Source organism: Macaca nemestrina, chromosome 8 (assembly GCF_043159975.1).
Source record: "Macaca nemestrina isolate mMacNem1 chromosome 8, mMacNem.hap1, whole genome shotgun sequence".
Lineage (NCBI taxonomy): Eukaryota > Metazoa > Chordata > Mammalia > Primates > Cercopithecidae > Macaca > Macaca nemestrina.
In genome coordinates, this window is record NC_092132.1 from 118,758,302 (window position 1) to 118,783,714 (window position 25,413).

Here is a 25,413-nt window from a genome sequence, read left to right on the forward strand (position 1 = left end):
AGGGAAAAGGTGGAGTGGGGGAAGCAAATACTTGCAACATTTGCAGAGTGTACAGAGCAGGCCTTACTGAGCAAGTGATATCTGAGTAAACCCTGAAGAAAGATGGGACGAAGCAGTGTGACAGCTGGGGAAGAGCCCTCCGGCAGAGAGGGCAGCACATGCAAAGGCCCTGATGTAGGAGCATGGCTGGTGCATCCGAGAGAGATTGAGGGGGGCCAGGGTGGCTGTAGCGCGGTCAAATGCAGAGTCAAATAAAATATATAAGGTCACACCAGGCCAGATTATGTTGAATCTTGTAAAGCACTAAAAGAACATAGACTTTTACCTGGAATGCCTTGGAGTACCTTTGCAGGATTTTGAACAGAGCCCTTAAATGGCTGCAAGACCTTTGGTTGGCCACTGATATAAGCATCAGTTTTCCTGCTTCTAAAATGCAAAGGTTATGCCAGGTAAATATCTAAGTTATTTTCCATCTGAAAAAAAAGTAGATTAATAGAGATGTAGAGTATGCTAAGTTCCTATAGGCTGATGGCTGATAAAAACATGAGCACCCCCTCTGCTGCTGCCAAAGTCAATGGCAGTGACCTGGCACAGAACCAGAAGGAAACATGGGTGTACCAGGGGACACTCACACAGCTGGCACTACAGAGCCTAGACATTTTTATGCATAAAACATTTGTAAACTGGGGTTTTTTGAAAGAATGGGCGCTGAATGTAGAGAACTGCTGATACCTCTGTTAGGCTCCCAGGAACACACGCGATGTCCTAAATGAGAGGGACACAGTCCCTTGCCTGACACTTAACGCCCTGCTCAGGAAAGGAGGGTGTGCTGTCGTAGAAAACAATAGGGCAGCAAAAGGAGATCAATATCTTTTTTGTTCTACATTCGATAACATTTTTAAATAAGCATTTTCCTTTCTAATCATTTTACATCATGCATGGAGTGTTCAGTTTAATTTTCAAGTCCGTTTACTTCATTTCTGTGAGCCATTTGAGCCCTGAATAGTGTCCACCTAGCACGCTTTCTAAATATGCAAGTATGTGTGTTTTTTCATTCCCCTTTATTTTATCTCCTTTTTTGTCCTTCCAATTACAAACTCCCAATTTTACTAAAATATGAGGCAAAGGCTCCTGGTTTTTTCTTTTTCTTCGTATATCTGCTTCTCAGTGAATAAACAATAGCTCCAAACACCGTTTCCTAGCTTCCCATAGAAGAGTCAAACCTGGACCATGTGCTGCTGAACTCAGGCCTGTGAAAGGAAAATAAATCTTGGGGCCCCCAAATCACTAAAGCTAAAGGGAAAAGTCAAGCTGGGAACTGCTTAGGGCAAACCTGCCTCCCATTCAATTCAAAGTCACCCCTCTGCTCACTGAGATAAATGCATATCTAATTGCCTCCTTTGAGAGGCTAATCAGAAACTCAAAAGAATGCAACCATTTGTCCCTTATCTGCCTGTGACCTGAAGCCCCATCCCTGCTTCCAGGGGAGTTATCCCACCTTTGCTTCTAGTTGTCCAGCTTTTCCCGGACCTGAACCAATGTTCATCTTACATATGTTGATTGACGTCTCACGGCTCCCTAAAATGTATGAAATGAAACTGTGCTCTGATTGCGCACATGTCGTCAGGACCTCCTGAGGCTGTGTCGTGGGCGCACGTCCTCAACCTTGGCAAAATAAACTTTCTAAGTTAACTGAGACCTCTCTCAGATTTTTGGGGTTCATGGGCCTATGTTTATAAACTTTTCGTTATATTAAGCATGTCTTATACTTCTTAGTGTTTTTCCTCCAATAATAGTTATATTACTAGTCTATCAGGGGCCATATTCCCATTGTGAATAAAAGATTTAGAAAGCCTTTCCTATGACCAGAGTGCATTACCAGGGACAATTATATTTGAATAGTAAGGTAGACCTTCCAGAAAACATTCAAGAAGCAGAAAACATTGTGACTCTGGATTCTAGGCACCTCGCTGTGAAGGAAGGATAACATATCAGAGGCCAGTGGCTTCATGATGTTTTATATCCCTAAGGCCTGCACAGTGCAGAAAACATAACAGACACTGAATAAAAGAATGCTTGTTCCACAAAAAAGTGAAGGATGAACAAACACCAGTGACACTGGGACTGGGTCTTCTGACCTTTCCTATGGGCTTTTTCATGCGTGTTTGCCTGTTAACAGCTCAGATTTGCTCCATAAGCCAATATGCATATCAGAAGATCTTGACAGAGGACAAAAAGAATGACATCTTTACGATTCAAGGTCCCCAGAACCAAGAAGACAGATCAAATCCTACCCAGGCTGCCTACCAAGGGCCTTGCGCAAACACAGAAGTAGATGGGAAACAAGTTCCTTTCTAGCTTATTTCCTAGAGAATTTCTTCATCATCTTTAGCAATTGAGCCCAGGCAACAAGAATCCCAGACATGGGCTCCTTGACTTCCCTTCCAGCCACCCAGGACTCTGCCCTCCCTCTTGGTAACAGGCCTGGTTCCTCCCGGTGACTGGTTCCAGGATCCTGTCTTACCTCGGCAGCAGGGACTCCCTCTGGTGGGCGGCAGTGCAGCACAATCATGCCTTCAATGGGAACCTCCCTTCCTTGTGGGTCTTGTTCAAAGTTTTTCCGTAAATCTGCAAAGAAGCATGAGATAGGTGACACTTTGCTCCAAGTCTAGTGTTATTCAAATTTGGTTCAAGTACAAAAAAAGTGAGCTTAATGTCACAACCTAGACACACACACACACAAATAAGTCACTTGTTCCAGGAATTCTAGAACAAGAGAATCATTTTTCTAAATATTCATAAATGCATGTGAAATAACCTGGACAAAACAGTTTCTAGTGTCCTATATTGATGTGAAGGATGAAAAAAATAACTAGGAAAGTAGAAAAAAAAACCAAAACACAGAACACCCCATTGTTTCATGAGTATTTGCCAGCATTATCTGCTGAACATCTGATGAAACACTTGGCCTAATAAATTGCCATCCACAGCTATTATGCAGTTGAAATGCACGTGATTTTTTTCTATCAACTGAAGAATGCATTATTAATCTGTAACCTCTGCCTTTCCCTTAACCCTCTAGGGGGCTCTAGAAGATGCTAATAGAGTGAGATTACCTATTAGTGTTTTTATTTGTAACCAGGGAGAAGGGGCAACATTCAACCACAACAAAATCTATAACCTATCCAACCAAACATGTAATTATAAAACACAACGCCCTCCAGTCAAACAGCAATGCTGGATATTTGGGTAGTGCCCTTCATGGAAGGCTCCAGGCACTTTGCAAACAAGCTGTACTATTAACCTTTTACACATGGAAGGATGACACTTGCAGAGGTTAATTGGCTTGCCAGTGGTCACAGAGAGCATCAGTGCCAGTGATGGGGAACAATGCACTAAGCTTCCTGACACCCAGGCTGAGTGCTAACCAGCAAAGCCTTCTCAGGGAAAAGGACATAGATGGACAGTGCAGAAGAGTTTCATTTGCATTGCTTTCCACTTGAGCACACGCTTCATTAAAAAAAGGTGGGGAGTTGGCCTTTACTTCTCTGGAGGTGTCATGACAACTCTTTGATAATCTTGCAGCAGGAGGGTAATTCCTGCTGCCACTTGAAAACACAGGATAGTAGGGTAAAGACAGGTTGTTTACAAGTCTTCCACGGTGTAAAAGATTTTGCCCTCCCTCCCTGACAATGCATTTTTCTTCAAATTGAGTGTCTCAAATTACGGGCTGTGAATTTATTGATTTAATTTTCTTCAGTGCTTACAATAACATGAAATATGTTCCCTGTAAAGAGGAGAGCTCCAGAATCAGTTACATCTTTATAAATTGTATAAATACATTAAACTTGCTTTTAGCAAGTCAAAAACACTCAATGAATAACAAGCACAGCAAGCCATGTATTCACTTTCCTCTGAATTTTACTCTTAATGCTTTCCCTCCCAGAGGCAACCAATGTCTTTTGTTAGTAGCAGTGCTACATATTCGGAGGTCTTCATGAGTATATATAAGGCAAAAGATCTTAAAACAACTCGAACTGCAGGTGGGTGACAAGATCCATTCTCTCATTTCTCTGCTGTCCCCTGAGTTTTAAAGCCAGCTTCCCTCTATCCGGTAACCGTAAATTGCCACAGCCCGTTTGATTCAGGACTTCTGACTCCAAGTATGATGAAGGTCACATATCTGACAACAAAACTGTGAAGGTACTGTGAATAAACCCAGAATGAAAAATCTCACGTTTCCCACACAATTCTCCTCTGCTGTCTCACAAGGGATCTTTGGGTTAAAAATCCCTCCTCCATATGAATTGGTTATTTATCAGAACTATATCAAAATTAGTCTATCATAGAGCGAGAGTGAATTTAACATATGAGATGTCAGTTTGCTGATGAAGGAGCTGTTTTTGTTTTGTTTTGGAGATAAGGTCTCGCTCCATTGCCCAGGCTGGACTGCAATGGTGTAAACATGGCTCACTGAAACCTCAACACTCTCAGGCTCAAGCTATCCTCCCACCTCAGCTTCCCAAGTAGCTAGGGCTACAGGTGTGTGACATCACACAGGGCTACATTTTGAAACATTTTCTGTAGAAATGGGCAGAGTGTCACTTCTTGCTCTGTTGCCCAGTCTGGTCTCCAATGCCTGGGCTCAAGTGAACCTCCAACCTTGACCTCCCTCCCAAAGTGCTTGGATTACAGGCATGAGCCACTGTGTCTGGCTTTTGTTTGGTTTGTTTGCTATGGTTTTTTTTTTTTTTTTTTTTTTTTTTAATTTTCCTTTTCCTTCATTGCTTTGTTTTCTAAAGGAAGCTTTGCTCAGTGCTGCTAAATGATCATCCCAATTTTGACACCACCAATTAATCTGTTTTCAGCCAGATAAAGTATAGAAAACCAATAGTACAAATTTCTATTTACATTCTACTTTTGTGTCCTTTCTTTGATCAACAGAAACAGAAAAGGTAAAAAATACTTAGTTTATGGCTATCTACACACTGCTACATTAACTACATTATCAGGTGAAATAACAACTGGAGAAATGTCCTTTTTTTCTCCCTATTCCAGCCTCTCAGTAAAATAGGTAAGTAAATACATACATACATATTTATACACGTTTATATAATTTACATATTTCTATGTGTGTGTATATGTATGTACGTATGTGTGTAAACTGCATTGACAGTGGGACCTAGGAAAGGGTATTACTAGAAACTTCGAGGAACTTCTAATAGATCTCACATAGGCAAGATTAGGTAGAAGAAAAGGTCAATCCAACCTGCTGCTCTTTCCAAATGACATTTGAAATGACTGGAAGAGTCCTAGCAAGATGCCTATTTCCCTCCCAAAGGTGTACATAAAAAGAACGAAGATTAAAGGCAATGACTGGGGGTCAGGGAAAAACTAGGGCACTATATATATCTGGATCCCACAGTGGTAACAGGCTGTCGACCTGTTAGGGAGCTGTAATGATCAGACATCATTACACCAAGTGAGAAACACAAGTATCACGGAGTCCTAGTTCTGGCTTGTATCTGATACTCTGATACTGGTGCCAGGGCACTGACTACTAAGGAGGGCAAACTTTTGAATCCTAAGGAGGGTAAACTTACCAACATATTCCAGTCAGCTGCTAAATATAGTAGACATGATGGAAATAAACTCCTTAGACACAGAGGTATAGCTGTGATTCTCACCACAGGGCACCCAGTCTAATGTGTTTCTGAATAGGCAATCTGAACACTTTAATCGCCTATATGAGCTCCAAGGCTTGAAAGAAACAGACAGGAACCGATCCAATTTCTAATAGTAGGGAAAACATCCTTAGCCATATAACAAGAATTATACTACAAGATAAGGAAACAAACCATAGAACCGAAAATAGATTTCTTCCTCTAAAAAGACATGAAGCAAGAGGCATATTTTTAGATAATTTCTAATTTTAGTTCTTTAAAGTCAAAAGGAAACAGCAACTGAGAATCTAGAGTAGAGAGTTATAAATAGGATAACATCTGAGATCAAGAAACTGCCACTATGAAAAAAGAAAAAAACATAACTGCTGATTTAGAAATATATAAATAAATATGGAGACAGTAAATAGCATATTGAATATTGTAGAAAACTGAACCAGAAGACAGGCAGTATCAGTCAGGATGCATCAGAAAAACAGCAAGTATACCAGCTGGTTTAACAGAAAATATTAATATAATGAAATTGAAGAACTAAGTAAGCAAAGGGGAAACTGCAGGAACATTACAGGGAGCCTGAGCTTGGCAAAGGAGCTCCATATCCTTCTGCTCAATTTATAGATAGACCAGTTGGTATAGACATGTAAGACTGCTGTGTTGGTAACAGTGTAAGGAATGTCCTCTAGTAGGGTGCTTGTGGTGACTTCTTCTACATCTGTTTTCCTTGCTCCATCATTGGTACTATGAAAGCAGGCTCTAAGTCCTAGACTTTCACTCCTCTATCACCAGTACCTATTGTAATAGCTGACACAGGGCAGGTTCTTAATAAATAGCTGGTGAGTAAATGAGGTAAGGGGAAAGTGATAAAGTGACAATGAGATTGTCAGAAGAAGGATGAAATGAATGACAAAGTGGAGAAAGAGGAATACAACATTACATATAACAGGAATTTCAAAAGGACACAACAAGCTGGAAAAAAAAAGAAACAAAAATCAATTTAATAATAATAATAATAGTTCTCTAAGCTAAAAAGGGACTTGAGTTTGCAAAATGGCTCATTGGATATGAGGCAAACTAGCTTTAAAAATAAACAACCCTAGATAGATCTTAGTTGAAACTGTTAATTTTAACAAAATTAATAAAATGCAAAAATTAATTTACAAGTATTTTTGCAGAAAACAAGCAAAAAGAATAATGGAACAAGAATATGGAATTTATTTCCTATATAGTTTGTGTATCAGAGTATACTTAATCAAATTCTTTATTTTTGCTTTTTTTTTTTTTGGAAAAAGCATTGGTGCTAATTTGTTATTTGCAAACAAGTTAGTATTCATGAGTAACCTAACAACAATGTAGTGTCAGACATAAGACCATGAGATTGTAAGCAGCCACATACTATTCCTGAAAACATTACCTTGTAAAATAAACTAACCAATGAAAAACAACTCAATGCAATAATTTCAGTATTTAGAAGTTATGGTTTTTAAAAACTTGGCAATGGGCAATAAAAACACTTAAAAGTTTTAAACCTAAATGCTTTTTATAATATAACTAAAAATATTCACATAAATATCCAAGGATCAGGGAAGAAAGATGCATAATGTATCATAAATATGCATAACTAATGGTATGAACTTAAAACTGCTGGATCATAGATCTCAGGACCCCACCAGGCAGGAGTGGTCACTGGTGAGGAAGGTGGGGGCTGGAGCCTGTTTGTTTGTTTGCATTTTGGGACCACCGCTTACTCGCACCTTGACTAAGTCCTCAATCTCTCTGCCTCAGCTTCCTCATTGGTGATATGAGGATAATAATTCACATACATTTGGTTAAGACTAAATGCTAATATATGTAAAGTCCATTTAAGAGCACTGGTTGCTTCATAGAGGTCATGTATGTTACTGGATCCTATTTTAAAGCCTTGATGATTAAAATGGGGTCGCTTTGTCATAAATCAGACAAATTAACTATAAACCAGAGAATTTTTCAGAGACACTCAAATAAAAAGAATAATAGAGTATATGATAAAAATGATACATAAATTAATTGGGCAAAGGTATTAAGATGACTAATTGCCTTTTTGGAGAAAAAAATAAAATTAGATTGATGTCTTTTAATACCAAAATAAAACCCATATTAATAAGAAATATTTTTACAGGAAACTATAGCAGTAATAAAATAAAATATTCCTTGGATCTTAGGAAGAGGAAGGCTTTTCCAGACTTGAAATTAAAGACCCCTTAAGGGATTGATTGGTAGAGAGTGTTTTGCCAACATTGAAAAATTTTTAAATCTAAAACATTATAAGCAACATCAAGGGCAGAAGGTTAACAACCTTAACATATAAGAGCTCTTATGAAACAAAATAAAAACAATACCCTCAAATAAAATGGCAAAGTGAGATGAAACAAAATTTACACAAGAAGAGATACAAGTGGCTAACAAAAATATCTAACAAGAACAAATCACTAATTATTAAAGAAATGTCAATTTTGAAACCATCACTATATCTCCACTTCCTCTCCCAAGAGGCTCAGTTTTGCGTAAGGAATAATGCCCAAGGTTAGCGAGCATATAAGAAATAGTAATATTAAACATTGCTACTAGTGAAAATGGGCATACATGAAGAGTGAGTTGTAATGTGTGCCAAAGTTACTTCAAAAGTTCCTATATGAACAGTATGGCATTCTTTCTATCAATAAAAAGGAAAGAAGTATTGATGCATGTTACAACATGGATGAATCTTAAAAATGCTATGCTAGGTGAAAGAAAGAAGCCATTCACAAAAGGCCATATAGTGTATGATTCATTTATGTGAAACACACAAAAGAGGTAAATCCATAGAGGTAAAAAATAGATGAGTGGTTACCTAGTGCTGGAGTTGAGCAAGGAGTACGGGAAAAGACAGCAAAGAGAAATAGTTTTGGTGGGTTTTTACGGTGTGATGGAAATACTCTATAATTGACCCTGGTGATGGTTACACAACTGTATGAGTATACTAAAAACTACAGAATTGTACACTTTAAATAGGTAAATTGCATGGTATGTGGATTATAACTCAATACAGTTGTTATTAAAAAGAATTCGCTCATATGATTCAATAATTCCACTTCTAAAGTTTTCTAAAAAATGACTAGAGAGCTCCACAGAAAAATGGATGCATAGTGGTATTGCTCAAATAATTATTTATAATGAACACTTGCTAATAACCTAAATAATAATATAGGGTTGGTTAATTTTTTGGTGCATTCATACAATGGAACATTATGCAACCATTAAAAATCATAAGCTCAAAATATTTAAGATTATAGGTAAATATTCAGATTAAATGCTAAATAAAACAGAATGGAGTACATGATCTCTATCATATGCATGTTTGTAATAAAAATCATTCTCTCCCAAATGTAGTAACTGTATTATTATTAAATACATCTACTTCCAAATAAAAGTAAGTATACCTGCATAAAACACCTGTTTTGTTGGTTAATCCTTCTTTTTTTTTTTTTTTCTTTGAGACAGAGTCTCACTCTTGTTGCCTAGACTGGAGTGCAACGGCACAATCTCAGCTCACTACAACCTCTGCCTCCCAGATTCAAGCGATTCCCCTGCCTCAACCTCCTGAGTAGCTGGGATTACAGGCGTGTGTCACCACATCCGGATAAATTTTTTGTATTTTTAGTAGAGATGGGGTTTTGCCTTGTTGGCCATGCTGGTCTTGAACTCCTGACCTCATGTGAGCCACCTGCCTCGGCCACCCAAAGTGCTGGGATTACAGTCGTGAGCCACTGCACCTAGCTTGTAGGTAATCCTTCTTAATTTGCCTTCAGGTGTTGTGTAGAAGTGCAATAGCCTTCTCTACTCACTCCCACTGTTGACCGTGGGCTGGACACTGTGCCGGGCAGTGGGATACCTGACTGAACATGCCAGACTGCCTTGGCCTTCCCAGAGCATATGCTCTAGCACGGTGACTAGCTATTAAACAAGCAATTAAGAGGTATACGTCTGAGTGATGAGACGGAAAAGTGGGAAGTACCCTGTAAATGTAGCACAGTGGGGCCCACCTAAATCTAGTGATTGCAGAAAAGTTTCTCGGAGAGTTATATCTAAACTGAGGCAGAGAATCTCACAGGCCTAAAAACACACACCAGACGCCATTTATAGTCTCAGTCCAACTTGTACTGGCTTAAAGCGTAACCACCATATCCCTTTCCTTTTAAACATATATACATATGCTCTCTCACTTTTTTCTTGCAAGTCTCTGCAAAATACTTGCCTCGCTACCTCTCTTTCCTAAGTTTTCATATCACATGAGGACACTCTTTTATTAGACTTGTCTTCTATTCATGTATATTGAGAGGGTGGAGCATAAATAGATTTCCACCCTCTGATCTCACTCATAATCGTGTGCACATGGTCTATGGGAAGAAGAAAAGCAGTCATTGTCACATTGTTCTGTATAAGGGAACAGAACCAAATTGCATACATACGCATAAAGATAGATTTTTAAATGTGGTTTAAAAATACAAAACCTTACCATCTGAAAATAGCAACTGGTATGGGATTAGTATATCTATATTATTGTAGTTATAGGAAAAACCTTAAAAAGAAATTACTAAACATTTTGAAGGTTTTCCACTGGATGAAATTTGGTATATTAATTATCTCCTTTATCTGTTTCTGCATTTTCCAAAATTTCTGTAATGAATATGGATTACTTTCATAGCCACCAAAAATCACGTCCAAAAAAAGATCCCTTTCTTCTATGAGTTGTCAAGCATCTCTGTACTAGACCAAACTGTATCAGAAGCCAGGAGAGAAGTACATCTTGTTTCATTTTATTGTACCAAGTTTCACTCCTACGATGTCTATCAAAGAAGGAAGCAAGGAAGATCATATCCTTCAAACTTTTCAGAATTGCAAATTCTGAAATACCCTTCTCTAATTTTATTTTAGTCATGGGAATCTGCACATGAGGGCAAAACTTTTCATTGGTTCTGTTTATTGCCATATTTTTGGCAGCTGGTAGATAGTGACTTAATACATATTTGTTGAGTGAATGAATGAATGAATGAATGAATGAGCAAATATGATTTCCCACTTCAACTCATCTGAATGACTATGAACTAATATACAACGAAGTCTCTGGCTGTTAAGATGACTAGGGAAAGCAAAACCATGAACAGATATGTGCAATAGGCACTGCAATGATGCTAAAATAACACACTCATTCAGTGTCATCTTTACACATACATTGTGTGTGTGTGTGTTTGAATGGTATGAACAATCACCAACACAGATCAATTTGGAGCAACACTCTGTCTAGTTCTGTTCCCTCTTCACCCCGTCACCCTGTTTAGTTCCACAGCAGAATGCCAACAAGGCCCACAATGCCTGGAATCAGACAGCAGAAGCGAAGAGGAGGGAGAGGTGACGAAGCCAGGTACTTGGCTAACCTGTAAATCATATAACCAGCAACAGGATCATCCAGAGTCAGCAGTACCTGCCAATAAGTAGTACATCTGGGGCTAGGCCTTGGGAAGCAGCAGCCTCCCCTTCCTCACCCCATGCCCTATTTGGCCTTTTTCTCATTTTCCTTTCATGCTACTATGTTAGAAAAGTCATTGTAGCACAAGAAAATCAATAAAAATTCAATTCCAAATAATAGTTCTTTGCAGCTCAGCAACACCAGGGAGTTATCGGCTCATTCAATGTTCTGGCAGTTAATGCAATGAAATAAAAATAATTTACTCATTCAAACCAAATCAGCCAGTGAAAAATCATAGTCATTTTTTTTTAATAGTCATAGTCAAAGCCATTTGTTAAGATTCTGGGAGGATGGTCTGATGTCCCATTAGTTGTTCAACTACACTGGTATTCAAATCAGTTTTGAATCTTTTCCACCCATATTTCTCTGAAGGAACAACAAACCCCATTTGTCATACATAAAAGAAAATTGTTACTTACCCAAATACAAAATTTATTGTAATAAAAAGGCTGGTTCACATGCAGGACGGATGCATGCCAGCAAGCCAGAAGTCAAGGCCTGGTGCTTCCATGTGGTTCTGCCTCAATCCTCCAGTCCTGAGTTGTTATAACCCAAGAAGTTAGGTACTGACTCCAGTTCCCAAGGGAAGGCACATAAAAGGCTTTCTGTTAGGTCAATTTCTTCCTCATTGTGATACTCTTTTGTATTTGGCACGTTATCTGCACTCTTCCCGCAAGCCTGGCTTAAACCCTCTACTTTGCTTAGATCTATGGATTATGCACATTTCTTTCCTTTTTTTTTGGAGTCTCGCTTTGTCACCTAGGCTGGAGTGCAGTGGTGCAATATCGGCTCACTGCAACCTCTGTTTCCCGGGTTCAAGTGATTGTCCTGTCTCAGCCTCTGGAGTAGCTGGGATTACAAGCATGTGCCACCATGCCCGGCTAATTTTTGTATTTTTAGTAGAGACGGGGGTTTTGCCATGTTGGCCAGGGTGGTCTCAAACTCCTGACCTCAAATGATCCACCCGCCTCGGCCTCCCAAAGTGCTGGGATTACAGGTGTGAGCCACCATGCCCAACTGATTCTGCACAATTCTTGACCGGCAGACCCATATTGATATTAGGCTGTTCCCTCCTTTCATTTCATGTCTTTGTGTTGGATCTTCCAGTTCTTATTTCAGCTGTGCTTCCTTGAGTGATAACTGGCATTAAAGGACAACACCACATGCAGATTCCTATACATCCGGAACATACATACATACATACATACATATATATATATATCTATATGCGCGAATATAATATATATATTCCCCTTAACATTATATATTATATTCATTTTATTGTACCAAGTTTCACTGCTACAATGTCCATTAAAGAAGGAAGCAACAAAGATCATATCCTTCAAAGTTTAGTGAATGATAAATTCTAAAATATTCTTCTTTAATTGTATTTTAGTCATAGGAATCTGCACACAGCACAAAACTTTTCATTGGTTCTGTTTACTGCCATATTTCTGGAATGAATATATATACACACACGCGTGCGCGCGCACACACACACACACACACATTATGGTTGCAATAATATACTACATCTCCCTGAAATTCCTGAATATTGCAACCATAACTCCTGATCAGTAAATCTTTCAGCAATAATGAAGAAGGGCCACCTTTGGATGCCATTGAATCACCCTACAACTCTCCATGCACTCTCTTCTCTTGATGCCAGGCACTGAGCATACACTGCTTACTGGGACAGCAGGATGTTTGGCTGATGCAAAAGGTCCTGTCATGCTGACGCTCCTCAAGGCTGTTTCTAGGACCATAAAATAACTTTGGGCCTTTGTGAGATCCCTTGTGCTCTGTAATCCCTCTGCTGGTAAATTGCTATTATCAATAAAGCATTTTATAACTAGCACTGTGTATCATTATCCTGTGTTCACAAGTAGTGTAGCTTGTCAGGTAACAGTGGGGTTGCCAAGGGAATAGATATAGTTGTGCTTGCAGTAGGGACATATGCTGAGTACAGACAGTTGTAGTTTTCCAAAATGCTTTAAGAACTAATTTAACCTATTCTCTATTGAGCTACTCCCAACACAGTAAGATCTATCATGTTCAGCCTCTTTTGTTTATAAAAATAAAAAGCATTCATATTTCAACTAGAAATTGAGAATTTATTGAAAATTAAGAAGATAAAAATCTTAACGATGAGTTTAGGACTGACTGGAAACCAAGACAGACCAGGCTTGAAGAATAAGAAACACAATACAACTGTGACTTTAAGAGGCTATAACATAGCCAAACGAGGAGACAAAGAGATCCAGTTACGGTCATGCAGTATCTCTTGCCTGTAATTCCAAGATTTTGGGAGGCCAAAGTGGGAGGATCTCTTCAGGCCAGGAGTTTGATACCAGCTTGGGCAACACAGAGACCCTCGTCTCTCAAAACAAACCAACAAACAAAAACAAACAACAAACAACAAACAAACAAAACAAAACAAACAAAAAAGGAAAACAACAAAAAAATAGGCTTGGTGGTGCATGCCCGTAGTCCCAGCTACTTGGGAGGCTAAGGCAGGAGTTGGAAGCCACAGTGAGCTATAATCGTGACACTTCACTCCAGTCTGAAAGATGGAGTGAGATTCTATCTCTAAAAAAAAAAAAAAAAAAAAAAAAAAAGACAGGCCCGGTATAATTCTCTCCTCTGAGTTATTTCATGATCCTCTTAGCACACACATGGCCATGTCACTTCTACCCTTCCTAACCAATTCCCTCTCGCTATTGCCCTAATAGTCTTAACTTTTCGGTCAATTGCATTCACTCATGGGTGTTGATGTCTCAGGGCCACTGCCACCTGCTTTTTTTTTTTGTGCCTTCTACCTTCAGTTGTCACTACTAACTGCTGATTCTCTTTCAGGATGAGGTTATACTCAGAAGAGCAAAAATCTACAAGACCATAATCACTTAAATTCTTCTCAGTTGAATCTATCATACTGAGTCAATTCATGTCTCTCTCTTGCCTGGGGGTAGATTCTTGGCCTGAAGGACACAACAGTGGGCACATGTGGCATCAGAATGATCACCCCTGCCTACGAAGCCACTCAGCACCACTTCTCTTGGCAAGAAAGTAATGGGTAGGAGCCCCACATAAGGAAACCATGCCTGTAGAAAGAAGGATTGCTGTTTGCTTTGTCTCCAAGTTCCGTAGAAGGCACTTCCTGCATATTGACTGCATTTATTTGGTTGTGTTAATACATAAAGGACAGCTGAAGTTTAACCTAAATAAGACATATTAACAAATCTTCAACAGGAAAAGCCATTAACTGAAAATATAGAAATTCTCTGCTGCCTTGTTTTTAAGGCAGGGAAAATCCTCTGATAACTCACATTTTGTATCTTTACATCATGTTCCACCAAAAGCTATAGGGACCAAATATCTGCAAGTTCTACTTTCTGTACATTTGAGAGTACTGTTGTTCTACTTGCTGGGCTAATGAGAAAATTGAGTCCTAGGTAAGTACAGAAATAGCCACCAAATCAAAGTGTTTTTGATGGAAAACAAAACCAAAAAGAACAGTGCCTGGAAGCACTGACTATACCTAGGCTGCTCAGTTCCCAAGCAGGATATGAAAAGACTATGCTGCTCATGCACACACACACACATTTTAGAGACTGGGTCTCACTCTGTCACCCAGGTTGGAGTGCAGTGGTGCGATCATAGCTAGCTGCAGCTTAACACTCCTGAGCTCAAGCAACACTACTGCCTCGGCGTCCCAAGTAGCTAGAACTACAGGCACATGCCATCAAGCCTGACTAATTTTTAAATTTTTTTGTAGAGATGGGGTCTCACTATGTGCCCAGGCTGGTCTCCAACTCCTGACCTCAAGTGATCTTCTTGCCTTAGCCTCCCGAAATGGTGAGATCATAGGCATGAGCCACTGCACTCAGCCTGTGCTGTTCATCCTGTTATCAAGTATCCCTTTTCTGAGACAGCTTAATTTCTACATCTCCTACAAGCATTAATAGAGCTTATCTGTAGCTGAGCATCCAGCTGGGCACTTGAATGCAAAACGAACTCCATGGTTGAAGGGACAAAGTTTTAAAAACCACATGGATGTGGAGAATCATTCCTGACTTCCCTGAGTGACCTTTGTGTCTTCTACAGGAAATTAGGGGGATGTGAACTAGCAACAACCTTTGTGTCTTCTACAGGAAATTAGGGGGATGTGAACTAGCAACAAGTTTAAGAAGAAATGACCTAAAAATAACCTTAAGCTTTCAATACTCACCACCTCATTGTAATTCACTACCAGTCCTGGAGAGGGATGAAAGGAAAACAAAGGGATAGAAGCGAGTCAAAAAGAAAAGCCAACCCAGCAGCAAGAAAAAACAATTTAACCACATTATTAGTTTTTTGGTTCTTCCCTCATCCCACATCTCCATGAGGCCAGGAAGGTCAATTGGGACAAGATATGGCCAGTGTCATGAGCCTATAAACACTGGATATGCCACCAAACATCTAGCACCTCCTTCTGCCAGCATGGCCCCACAGAACAACTGAGTGGAAGGAAGAAGGCTGCATTTTGCTTTCTTTAGGCCAATCTTGCCAGAACCGGGAAGATCTAGGGAACCACTTTGGCTCAAAGTTGTTCACCTTTTGGGTAGCCAAATCCGTACTTTTTAAAAAATAAAATGACCCAGCAGAATGCAGATGAAACTATGCAGAACCGACAAGAAAGAGGCAACCACTGCATGAGGAGGATGCTTTCCAGGAAAAGTGAATGATCAACGACTGTGAAATAGGAACTATCATGGGGATCTGAGAAAGAAAATAAATCACTATGACTGCAACAGCCACAGTGATTGGTGACTGGAAGCACTGTATAGTCAGGGAAGGAAGAGAGACATGGGGGTTCCTGCCTATGGGGCCAAAAGTTCAAAGTTTGGGAAGTCATGCTGTTCAACCATGGGAATAGCATGATCTGGTTTGCATTTTTCTTCAAGAGTAATCATTTTTGTTGCTGTGTGGAGAATGCATTTCAAGGCAGCAAGAGCAGAAGCAGCAAAGAGGTTATCACAGGAGATAAATAATGTTTGTAATAGGTGGAGAGAAGAGGACAAATTCAGTATATAGTTTGGAGGCAGAGGTGGCTGGACTTTCTGGTGAATAGGATGTGACTGAAAAAAAGAGAAGTCCAGGATGATCCCTGGGTCTTGTCAGGAGCCCCTGTGGTCCCTTTACTGAAACAGAAAACACTGGGAAATAAACACAAATTTACAGCAATTATTTTTTTCTTTTGTTTTTGAATTGTTTTTGTTTTTAATTATTATGGGTTTATAAGAGGTACACATGTTTATAGAGTACATGTGATGTTTTGATACATGCTTATAATGTGTAATAATCCCGTCAGCTAATTAGGATACCCATCACCTCAAGCATTTATTATTTCTTTGTGTTAAGAACATTCCAATTCCATTCTTTTAGTTATTTAAAAATATACAATAAAGTAATGTTCACCATACTTCACCTTGTTATGCTATCGAATACTAGATCTTATTCATTCTTTAACTACATTTTTGTACCCATTAACTATCCCCACTTCCTCCACCATCACCCTGCAGCAGTACTGATGGAGTGAAAACCAGAAAAGTACTTTTTGGGACATAGCCAGTTTGAGACACCTACTAGATATCTAAGTGAATGTGTCAGGTAGGCAGTAGATGAAGAATTTGGGAGACAAGGTGCCGTGTTAAGGCTGAGCATGATCAGAACAAAGCCCTGGAGTGAAAGACTCCACCGAAAGAGAGACTCTGGATTATGGAGGGAAGAGGCCTCAAGATGGAGATCTAGAATTCTACAATACTTAGAGGTGGGAAGAGAAGGAATATAGACAGAAAATTCAACTGTGGTCAGTGAGAAGAAGGAAAACTAGAAGACAGTAAAATCAAGCCCTCCTTTAGAATCCTCCTTTAGATGAGGATTCTAAAGGTCTTGAGTGAGACCCAGGAGTCTTAATTTTTAGAAGTTCCCCATGTGATTCTCATGTGTAGCTGGTATCAGGAGTCACTCTGAAGGTGCACAAAATCGGACAGTTGGTCCCAGAACTCAAACCTCTTCTGACCTCTATTTCCTCACTCAGTAACTCCTATTCCCTCTGTACATTAAAAATACAAGCCATTTCATCTTCATGCTGATATTAAATTCCCATCTATGCCTCAAATCATTGACTCTAGCTATAGATCCCGCTGTTCCCCCGTTACTCAAATTTTGGGGAGGAGTTGTCTACATCATCTCTGCTTCTCCTCTCCTATAGATTCCTACATCCACACTAATCTCTTATCACCCTGGCTCATTACGTTGTTTTGTGCAAGTCAATGGAGCCCTTCACATCAAACGTAACAAAACTTCTCACTTCTTACTCCAATTGGCAGATCACATTGACACCACTGACCATTTCTTCCTTCATAAATCTTTCCCTACTCCCTTCATGGGTCTCCTAGTGCCTATTCTACTTTTTTTTTTTTTTTTTTTACTTTTCTCTCAGTCCTATTCATGGGATCCTTCTCCTGTGTTCACCGCTTGACCATTTACAGATTTTCACTCATGTTCTGCTTTTTTTTTTTTTTTTTTTTTCCTTTCCTCATCAGCAATTTGAGAGCTGAGGACTAAGGTGGAGATTGTGTAGTACAGAAAAAAATGCAGCTAGTTCTCATAACAGCCTGCTCCTTCTATCTTCCTGACAGATTTCTACTCACCTAACTACCACCTACTTGCCAGTGACTCTCAATCCTGTATTTTTGATTCTGCTCTTACATCCTTGAGGTTCAGCTCATAAATACAACAGCATAATGAAAGCAGTCCATTGACTATTCCACAGGTAGATCACACATGACATGATCAAAAACTAAAATCAGTATCTCATTCTTCAAGCTGGTTTATTTTACTCTGTTCATAACTTACTTAATGGAATCATTTGAGCCAGAAACCTAGCAAGTCCAAAACTGGGAGGAGTCCCCAAACTCCTCTCTTACTTCTCCTTAGTTCCACTTCTAAGCAGCCATAAACTCTAGCCAATTTTTCATTCCTGAATCCTCACACTTCTACCTTCCTCTTCAACCTATGCTATGCCTGCAGAAGTTCAGACCCCATCAACACTCTCAAAGATTGGTGCGAAGCTTCCTTGCCTTGACTCTTGCTCCCCTTAAATCTCTAACAGCAGTGAATGGGAGGGTTGAGAGTTTGGAACATATGATTGCATCACTGCCTTGCCTATGACATTTCAATGGCCCCAGACTACATTCTGGACAAATCTAAACACTTGGCAGAGAATTTGAACACACTCCATAATTTGGCCTGTCCACTTCTCTTTGGTAGCCCCATCTTCTGCCATCTTGCGATTCATTCACTACAAGTACTGTGTTGCTTGCTTTCCCACGTAGGTCATGTGATGTTCCATCCTGTGCTTGGACTCAAACGCTTTCCTTTACTTGGAATGCACACTCTCTAAATTGTTACTCCTCCTTCTTCCTCAGGATTTAGCTCAGACATTGACTCAGGAAGTGTATCTTAGGCCTCAAGGATCAGTAAATTGTCATTGTTGGTGGCTCCTAAAATATATTGTGCCTACCACCAACCAGGTCCCATGAAAACACTTGTTTGTATCTCCCTTATTAGATTATAAACTCTTCAAAGAAAGGGATAATATTTTATTAATTATGATGCTGCCTAGAACATGCTAGATAATTATTCATGGATACCTGATACTGTTACACCTTAGTTAGTATTCTTTTACCACTTGGCAAGTTTCTGGAATGCACCTTCTCATCCTTACTTAGCTGGTGGAAGGATGTGAAATAATCTAAGATGACATTCTTAGGCTCAAAGAATCCCCAAAGATTAACTAAGGTAAGATTTTTGTTTGTTTTGCTTATCAGCTCTTTGTATTATCTGTCAGAAGGCTCCTTTAGTGGAGAAAATGAGAGTTGAATTGAAATAAAATCTATATCCTCTCCCCTGATAAACTTTTACTGAGGTTTTTATGGAAATGGCCATCTTCCAGGAAATTTTATGGTGAATTTCACCATCAGAATGGCAGACTGAATTAAGTTGCGATTTCCTTCAAAGGTGGTAGCTATATTTCTGCAAATTCTTCTTGGTAAAATAATGGTTGGCAATAAATAGCATGAAGGAATACTATTTGGGGAAATTGTCTTTTTCACCATCCACAGTAAGATGTGGAATACGCTTCTGCCTTCGTGGTTCCCGTCTTGGTGCTCTTCACTGTGCATGTGTTAATTAAGCAAAAGTAGCACAGCTTATATTAATTACACACAAGTCATTCTCTGTTCCTAGAACCAGAGTCTCTTACAGTTCAGTGTTGCTCACACTGCCTATTAAAATGCTTCTACTAAAAAAGGAGAAAATTGATTAACCCCATGCCATCTACGGATGGAACCTAAAAAGATGTGGCAGGCACAAAGTAACTTTGAAGTTTCAAATTAAATCTTCAAAATTCATGCAAGTTTTTGCATTTCACTCCATACTGTATCCATGTTCTGTTTTCACAGATCTAAAGGGGAATATAATTCATGCTTCAGAAAGATATGCCATGTCTATCTGGTGGCTTCTTATATTCCTGGAACACCAAGCAGTATTCCATATGTAGACAGCATTTTGAGAAACACAGTTAAATGAACTATTACTTTAAAAGTTCCTCAACACAGGTTTGTGTAATGCCTTCCTCTGGTTAAACCCAGATTAGACATTTTTCTTTTTTCTTTTCGTTTTTTTTTTGTTTTTTGTTTTTGTTTTTTTTTTTTGAGACAGAGTTTCACTCTTGTGCTGCAGGCTGGAGTGCAATGGCACAATTTCTGCTCACCGCAACCTGAACCTCCCGGGTTCAAGCGATTCTCCTGCCTCAGCCTCCCAAGTAGCTGGGATTACAGGCAGGTACCACCACACCTGGCTAATTTTTGTATGTTTAGTAGAGATGGGGTTTCGCCATGTTGGCCAGGCTGGTCTCCAACTCCTGACCTCAAGTGATCCATCCACCTCAGCCTCCCAAAGTGCTAGGATTACAGGCATGAGCTACTGCGCCAGGTCACATTTTTCTAAGGATATCATTGAAGTGATATAGTCTCCTGGGCGTATCACATCAGGAGACACATACTGTTGATTTGACCCATTTTTGGTGATGTTAACATTGATTATTTGATCAAAGTGGTGTATTACAGGATTTTCCTTTGCAATGCTATTATCTAGTTGACCCTTTATAATTAATAAGTATCTTGTGAAGTGATACATCCAGATTATATACATATCCAGTTTTCCTGAAACTTTCACCCATTAGTTTTAGCCTCCACACTGATGCTTGTGCGCATCAATTCATATTTTACAGATGTCTTTACAATAAGAAAGAGCTCTCCCTTGCACCATTTACTTATATGTTCATTCATTCATTCATTCATCTTTTAAAATATCAGTATAGATCCACAGATTCTTATTTCATGAGCTACAATCTTTGCTATCATTTATTTTGATGCTCAAGTTGTCCCAGATTTGGCGAGGGGGAGCCCCTTCAGGGGTGCTGTTTCCTTTTCCCATGTTCAAATTGAGGGGCAGTAAATAGAACAATGAACTTTCATTCTCCAAAAACTCAACATCATCAAAGACAAAGGAAGACCAGGGACCCATCCGGATTAAAGAATGCTAAACTGCCTTCACAACTGAATGTAACACATGATCTAGGAATTTGTTATTAAAGGACATTACTGCACAACTGATAAACTACGATAAGCCCCCTAGAATAGATAATAGTATTTTGTCAAATTATTGATAATGATATTAGTTATGTCAGAAAATGTCCTTGATTTTAAAACATACACCATGAAGCATTTACGAACAAGGGGTATCCTATCTGCACCTTAATCTAAAACAGTTCTGAAAAAAATTTAATTTTCTCTATATAAATAAACATATAGATAATAAACACAGAAAGAGATCACACTAATGTAGTAAAATGTTAATGTTTGAAAATTCTCAGTGAAGGGCTTAAGGGAATTCTTTGTATATATTGTAACTTTTCTGAAAGTCTGAAATTACGTTAAACGTTTTAAAACTCTGTTAGTCACCAGGTGCGGTGGCTCACGCCTGTAATCCCAGCACTTTGGGAGGCTGAGGAGGGCGGATCAGGAGGTCAGGAGATCGAGACCATCCTGGCTAACACAGTGATACCCTGTCTCTACTAAAAATATAAAAAAATTAGCCGGACGTGGTGGTGGGCACCTGTGGTCCCAGCTACTCAGGAGGCTGAGGCAAGAGAACGGCATGAACCTGGGAGGTGGAGCATGTAGTGAGCTGAGATTGCACAACTGCACTCCAGCCTATGCGACAGAGTAAGACTCTGTCTCCAAAACAAACAAACAAACAAACAATAAAACTCTGTTAGTTCATACATCACCTACTTATTGAATGCAGGATTCCTTCCCCAGTATCACTGTTAGATATGTATTCCTTGCCTGTCAATGTACAGGTTATAGGGAGCTGTGGCCATAGGAAGACTGTCTCATCAATGGGCATTTCTAGTTGTTAGCTCAACCCCAAATGTGCGACCTTAAAACTCAGCTCATGTGATGCTGCCTCTGGCATTCGATCAAACAGAATAATCCTGTCCCAATTCTACATCAGACGCTTTGAATTCATACCTACCTTTTCTAGGCCAATTATTTGCTTTTTATGTAACGACTGCATATTTGAAATGATTTCTTGAACCATCGCCATTACTGTCACTCAGAGCCAACTTCATGGGTGTGTGACCCATGCAGTTGCACAGAGTTCCACGCTTGATTTAATGCTCTTGCTGTTGATTGCTCAAAACTCTTAATAACGTTTGAACAAAGGGCTCCATATTTTCATTTTGCACTGGGTCCTGTAAATCATGTACATGGTACTGCTGCAAAAAGTCTTTGTGGTAACTTTGTGTAAACTGGACACCCATAGGCACAAGGCCTGGTGAGAAAACAGTACCTATGTGCCCGGAAAAACTAGCCTCCTTTCCTTCAGGTGGATGAAATCATATTCTAGAGTGACTGGCATCTTGGCTAGTGAATGCATAGTCCGGAATGTGATTGCATCCACCTGAAGGAGAGGAGCTGTATTTCAACATACATCCTTTTACTTGGCTAGATGCTATTACTTGGCTAGATGCACAACTTTATTTGGAGGTCCAAACTTTTTCATCCCCTGCAATAGTACTCCTATACATTAATTTCAGTCCAAGGAAAAGGACTGAGCATTCACAGAGTAGAATAATATTGTTTCTTGGCTTTGGATACTTTTTTTCCACGGGAGAGGAAGGAGAGTTTCAAGCTTCTGTATGATTTATACCAAGTGTTGAGCATTGGTCTTAATATTATGTTCCATGCTATGGGAATATATCCACATTCTGAACAGAAAGGAAGGGAGCAGTGGAGGTATTATTGGCAGTTTAGACCTCTTCCAGAGCTGTATACTGAACAACACAGAGTTAGTGAATCATATGCTTCCTAACTTCCATTCCCATTTTAGAATGGCTTCATTGTAGTACTGCTAGGAGTGCACAAACAAGAAAGGACAAAGATGACCCTTCTCTGTCAGTGTAAGCTATGAATTCACTAAGAAGCCAGATGCCATGTTAGCTCCGTGGTACAATCATGACCTACAGCTAACAAACCTCTTTTCCTAGAGCCATATCCTACACTGGTAGGGTTGCTTTTCAAGCCAAATACATTTACAAAACAAAGGTAATATGTAAGATTGTGTACTAGGCTAGGGAGTTAAGAAAAAGAGGGTAATGCAGGTTGAATCCTCAAGCAGTTTATAAACTAACTAGGGACATAAATCCACAAATACCTTCAAAATAACTATCATTTGGGGTATTTTAAGTAGTGTGGTAGAAGTACTAAATAGATGCTTTGAAAACTCAGAGTTAGATCCTTAGAATTTACGAAATTTTGAAGCTGGGGATGCTAGAGAGCATTCCTTTTAATGACTTACTTGGTATGTGAGGCTGCTGAGATCAAACAAATGATAGGGGATTTGCTAAAGTAGGTTTTGTGAAGGAAACAGCATGCAAGACGGCCCTTGGATTTAGGGAGAGACAGGAGTGTGAGATGGGCCACAGAATATGTTCCAAGGAGGAAAAAATAGATAAGCAAGTCAAGGAGGGGGAAAGCGAGTCCCGCATCCCAGACTCTAAGCATCTAGGTCATGCCACTCAAGGGCACAAAGAACACTTGTAGGGATATCTTTGGAGATAAGAATGGAAATGTACAGGAAGGCTGCATCTGTAAGCCAGGAAGATGTGCCTAGATGTATTTATTTACATATTTAAATTTGTGGGTAGCAGAGGGCTATTAACAGTTATTAGTAAGTAAAATTATTTATCAGCCATGAAGCCAAGATCCATAATTGAGGTTTCATTTGATGTCTCTGTTCCATCATTTTCAAAAAATGCTTACCCTTCAAAAAGCAAATGAAAATAATACTGCTTTGACTATGGGAGTTTCAAAGCTTTTGAATGAAATTCTCTTTAATTTCTTTACTCCTTCTTGGCACAATTGCATAGATATTTTAGGGGTGTCTTAAATCAGCAGCATATTTAAATTATATTCAGGATGTATCACATTTTATACATTAAAAAACAAACAAACAAAATAGTGGTTTTCTGCTGTGTTTTCTTTCAAGTGGCTAACTTACTATAACAGGCTTGACTAAAAGAGGCAAACATTCCCTTTCTTCTCCAATCCCAACAATCATATCGGAGAAAAGGCCCAGTTGTTAAGAAAAGTTTGCCCGGACAAGGGTTAGTGGTACGGGTCCAACATTTTATAAGCAGATGAAGAAGAAGGAGAAAAACAGGGAAGAAAATAAAGGGCTAGGCAGCCAAATGTTCACACATGAAATAAACAACTACAAATAATTGAATATTCCTAGTTTTGACAACCGTCCAGCAGCAGAAGTAACAGATGCCATGGCGTGCCCGTCTATCTCTGGCTCTATTGAACCACACAAACGAGAGGAGGCCCGTGGGAGTCATTCCCTAGAGACAGACTTCTGCCAATTTTGTGGGGTAAATGTAGGTTGGTTTTATTTATTTATTTTTACCTTTATAAAATCACTTTTGAAACTAGGCCTCCTCAATTTCCAGCCCCATGCAGTTGGACAGCAGCCAACATCTTCCTGACACAGTGTGGAATTATTAAGGAAAAAAACAATAGTTTAAGATAACAGGCACTTTGGCTCCTTAAACAAAATGTGTGTGCATGCATGTGTACACACACACACACAACTGGACCATGAGGAGGAATACAATTTGCTCTTAAACAGAGTAAGAAAGGAAAGCTATTATAGCTTTCCTCAAGGAAACACTCAAATGTACATGAATTTTTTTCATTATGTTTTTTAAACTCCCATTTAACAGAAAAGGATCAACATACCTTAGTGCCAACAGCACTCAGGGTGAGAGTTTAAAAGATTTAGGACCTGGTTCCATGTTTGCTATCAGCTGGGTGACCTTTGGTCATCTAACTTTTTTTCTTTTCTTTTTCTTTCCTAAGAGATAGGTTCTTGCTGTGTGCCCCAGGCTGGAGGGCAGGGGCTATTCACAGGTGTGATCATAGCACGTAACAGCCCCAAGCTCCTGGGCTCAACGGATCCTCCTGCCTCAGCCTCCTGAGTAGCCATGACTACAGGGATACACCAACATATCCAGCTCACCTAACCTTTTGCCTTTTGAAACATCACTTTCCCAGCTGTTAAATGAGGAATTTGGGGGAATGGTTAAATCAACACTCTCCAAATAGTGCTTCAGAAACATATTCTAGGGTCTTGTTACTAAAACTATGGTCCACAGACCCACTGGCAGCATCCGTACATATCCAGGGAGTTCATTAGAAATAAAAAATTGCAGGCCTCATACCAGCCATACTGAATCATTTTAACCGAATGACCAGCATTTTAATAGGATCGTAGTTGATTTGCATACATATTAAGGTTTGAGAAACACTGCTTCTGGGCAAGACATCTCAAAGGTGATCATAGAATCACTTGGATACAACTTGATACAAACACACCTTTCTAGGTCCTTTCTCCAGTCTCAACCTGAAAGCCTGGGGTGAAAGCTAGGACTCTGTATATTTAACTTAATATCCCATGGAAATCCACTTCAGTGAATATATGCATTATTTAAATTATGTTTTGTTTATATTATTT

General features: G+C 39.4%; 1 protein-coding gene across 8 annotated transcripts in view; it reads right to left on the reverse strand.

The window, feature by feature from the left end:
* LOC105476601 (unc-5 netrin receptor D) overlaps window positions 1–25,413 on the reverse strand; it is a 571,609-nt gene that overhangs the window by 198,394 nt on the left and 347,802 nt on the right. For all 8 annotated transcript variants that reach the window (XM_011732691.3, XM_071068400.1, XM_071068401.1 and 5 more), the window contains exon 4: window positions 2,525–2,628. In XM_011732691.3, the coding sequence (XP_011730993.1) occupies window positions 2,525–2,628 (104 nt within the window). The remainder of the gene's footprint in view (window positions 1–2,524; window positions 2,629–25,413) is intronic.